We start from the raw sequence: 3,005 nt of genomic DNA on the forward strand, positions 1-3,005 counted from the left end.
CATCCTTTTTTCCAAAAAAAAAAAAAAAATGTAGCATGAACTGGTCAAGAACCCATTCATATCAATCTAAAAGTAGGAACCAACATTAAAAAGAGCAACCCAGTCCCCGAGGCTCCGGCAACTGCAGAGTCTGGGAGGGAAAATGTACACAACCTTGCCCCTTTCTTTGCTGGAACCAACACTAATGCTAAGAAAAAGGTTATACTAAAGCTAATACTCAAGTATAAGTTCAATTCTTAATTTCACAATTCAAAAATCCATGACTTACAAAGAGCACAACCTGATTATACTAGGCTTCTAATAATCCAAAACTATATATAATTATATATCATGATTTGGAGGACTTGAGGACATCCTATCAACAGCAGGGCCATAACTAATAAGGATAATATAAGGAACGCATCAGTTAGCTGCATATTTCGATAACCAAATCATCTAATTTTTGTAAAAAATGCCTCAACAGTCCGAACTGTTTTTTTTAATTAATTTGTTTTACCTTAGTTTTTCGGATATTCAGATCTTAACCTTTCATTCCATAAGTCCAATTTTCATGAATATAGCATCGTTGCGAAGCTTACTTTGTGTACTATCCAATGGTGTGGAATTTGGCATTGATTTGGTCAAAAAATTGGTTAAAAATACTTTCAAGTGTGGGATACATATAGTCAAAAATCACATAAAATAATGGCCAGCCGCACCATATTCAAATAATAGACATTTTTATGATAAAATACAGTCAATTCAAGAATTGGGTATTGCCAACGTCACCCATTAATTGAGTGCAACATCTATTGAAAGGAGTCTTTGGGCTATTGTATATTAAAGGTCAATTCACCAAAAAAAAAAAAAAGAGTAAAAACCGATTTGCACCAGTGACTATGATCTTAAGAAGCATGACTAGTGGCATGCCACAACCCACTCTCAGTTGATTCGCTTGTAGCACCATGATCATCATAGGTGTTGTGAGAAGAAATCAACAATTCTAGTCAAACCTAGTTTCTGTAGAAACTTAACCCTAAAACGATGCAGAAGATGATGAAAAAATAAGAACAAACAATGCACACATATTTACGAGGTTCGGCAAAATTGCCTATGTTCTCAGTGAGATGAGATGAGATGAGATTCTGCTTCACTATCAATGGAGAACAGGGTTACAATCCTCGTCCTCACACCTCTCAGTATTGCTTGCATTACGTAGAAAGAAAACCTCGCTTCAAATATATAGAAAAAAACCATAATCTAGAAAGGACAAAATTGATCTCAAATAAAAAATTCGAGCAGGGGTTGTGCACCCCTACACCCCCGCCGTCTTGCCTAGTACTTCCTGAATTAAACTGTGACTAAATACAAGACATCATACACCAACAATTTCTTATTTGGTTGATAAAACATTAGACAAATACCAATGACCACCACCAACACTACTATATATACACTGGGAATATGTTTTTTGCAGGGGAAGTGTGGCCCTTGCGTTTAGACACATGGGGGAGAAAGAGAAATGACCAGCCCACTCCCATGAAATGAAAAATGACGTTTCTATGGATGATTTCTCATGTCTTCATTGGCCCTTATACATGCACAAGAATCACACTCCCCCACAAGAAACAATTCCCATATACATTTTATGAAAAAGAAGTTCCATTGAAATAAGGCAAAGTACTAAATGAAGTCAAGGTAACTATTAGTTTAATTGAATGACAGTGACATGAAAACTAAACCACCTCCCCCTCCCCCTCCCCCTCTTTCATTCACAAGGTTGTATCCTTGGTCAAGTATCATTCAAAGGCCCGCCCAATGGTTCTCCCCCTGAACCACCTCCTCTTCCTTAGGGGCAAACTCATTCTTGATGTTGAACATCTTCCTGATTTCTTCTGGAGTTTTACCCTTGACCATATCAGCAAGAGTCTGGGATGTCAGATCCAGCAAGCTCTTGATATTTAGATAGTTGGATGCCAGGATGAGATTGAAGAGTGTGTCATGGTCAACCTTCATAAATTCATCATCCCAAGTCTTGAGTTCCTCATCGGCTGTCCTCTGATCTTCAGTCTTGGGAGTCTCTACATGCTTCTTACAGTATTCAATCACCTTCTTCAATATCTTACAGGCGACATTAGGCAATAGGATCCCGTTATTCCCCAAGTCGTCTTCGATCATGTGTTTAATAGTCAGGGATTCAAGGGCGACAGCCTCATCGACTTCAAAAGTCTCACCATCAGAGCTCTTCAGAGTCACCACCTTCTTGGATGACATGATTACTAAACAGAGAAGCCAAGTCAAATCCCAAACAAACCCTAGAGAGAGAGAGAGAGAGAGAGATGAGTTAGAAAGACTTACATGTTCTTTCTGTTGATGTCTCAACTAAGTAGCGAGCTCCCACCTCTGTAGGGATGATTAGAACTACTAGACCCATAAGAAGGAGAGCCCTTGAACCCATTTCCTTTTTTCACTAAACAAATTCTAAATGGAAGGATAAGGAAGGCCATCATCATCTCATCCATATTTATAGTAAAATATACAAGTAATAGGAAAAAGGTTGAGATAGGATCCGCTACATCATACGAATCAGCATTCAACATCTGTTTGACCTTATGCATTATAAGGATAAAGATGGATATATTTTGAAACAAAAATGATAAGTGTTGGATGCTGATTCACACGAGCAGCTTATCTGTTTTCAAGATGTTTTACCATCTAGGTTGCGTGTGGGTTCGTAAATACCTTCCTAGGTTTTAATATTTTCTAAAATATCCTTTAAGATTTCATTTCTTTGACTATGAATGAGACCAGTTAGTAGAAAAGTTAGTATCAAGGTAATGTCAGCCAATTTCATGGAATGCTGTGTGGGATAGTAATTGGATGATTAAGTCAACAATTACTGACTTTTTCTTTGGAAAAATTAGTTACAAGCGATCGTTCATGTTGACTTGTCAACATGTCTCATGTAAGTCTGCTCGGATTCAGAATCATTCTTCTAATAATGATTTAGCTCCTGTTACTTCTTT

At 37.5% G+C, this 3,005-nt stretch overlaps 1 protein-coding gene across 1 annotated transcript; it reads right to left on the reverse strand.

The window, feature by feature from the left end:
- Positions 1 to 1,619: 1,619 nt before the first annotated feature.
- Positions 1,620 to 2,436, reverse strand: LOC122072704 (SKP1-like protein 1A). The gene is made up of 2 exons (XM_042637094.1): positions 2,338 to 2,436; positions 1,620 to 2,258 (listed from the first exon to the last, which is right to left on the reverse strand). The coding sequence occupies exons 1-2, from the start codon at positions 2,411 to 2,413 to the stop codon at positions 1,783 to 1,785; spliced, it is 552 nt and encodes a 183-aa protein (XP_042493028.1). The 5' UTR covers positions 2,414 to 2,436; the 3' UTR covers positions 1,620 to 1,782.
- Positions 2,437 to 3,005: the final 569 nt, after the last annotated feature.

This window comes from Macadamia integrifolia, chromosome 3 (genome assembly GCF_013358625.1).
Source record: "Macadamia integrifolia cultivar HAES 741 chromosome 3, SCU_Mint_v3, whole genome shotgun sequence".
Taxonomy (NCBI): Eukaryota; Viridiplantae; Streptophyta; class Magnoliopsida; order Proteales; family Proteaceae; genus Macadamia; species Macadamia integrifolia.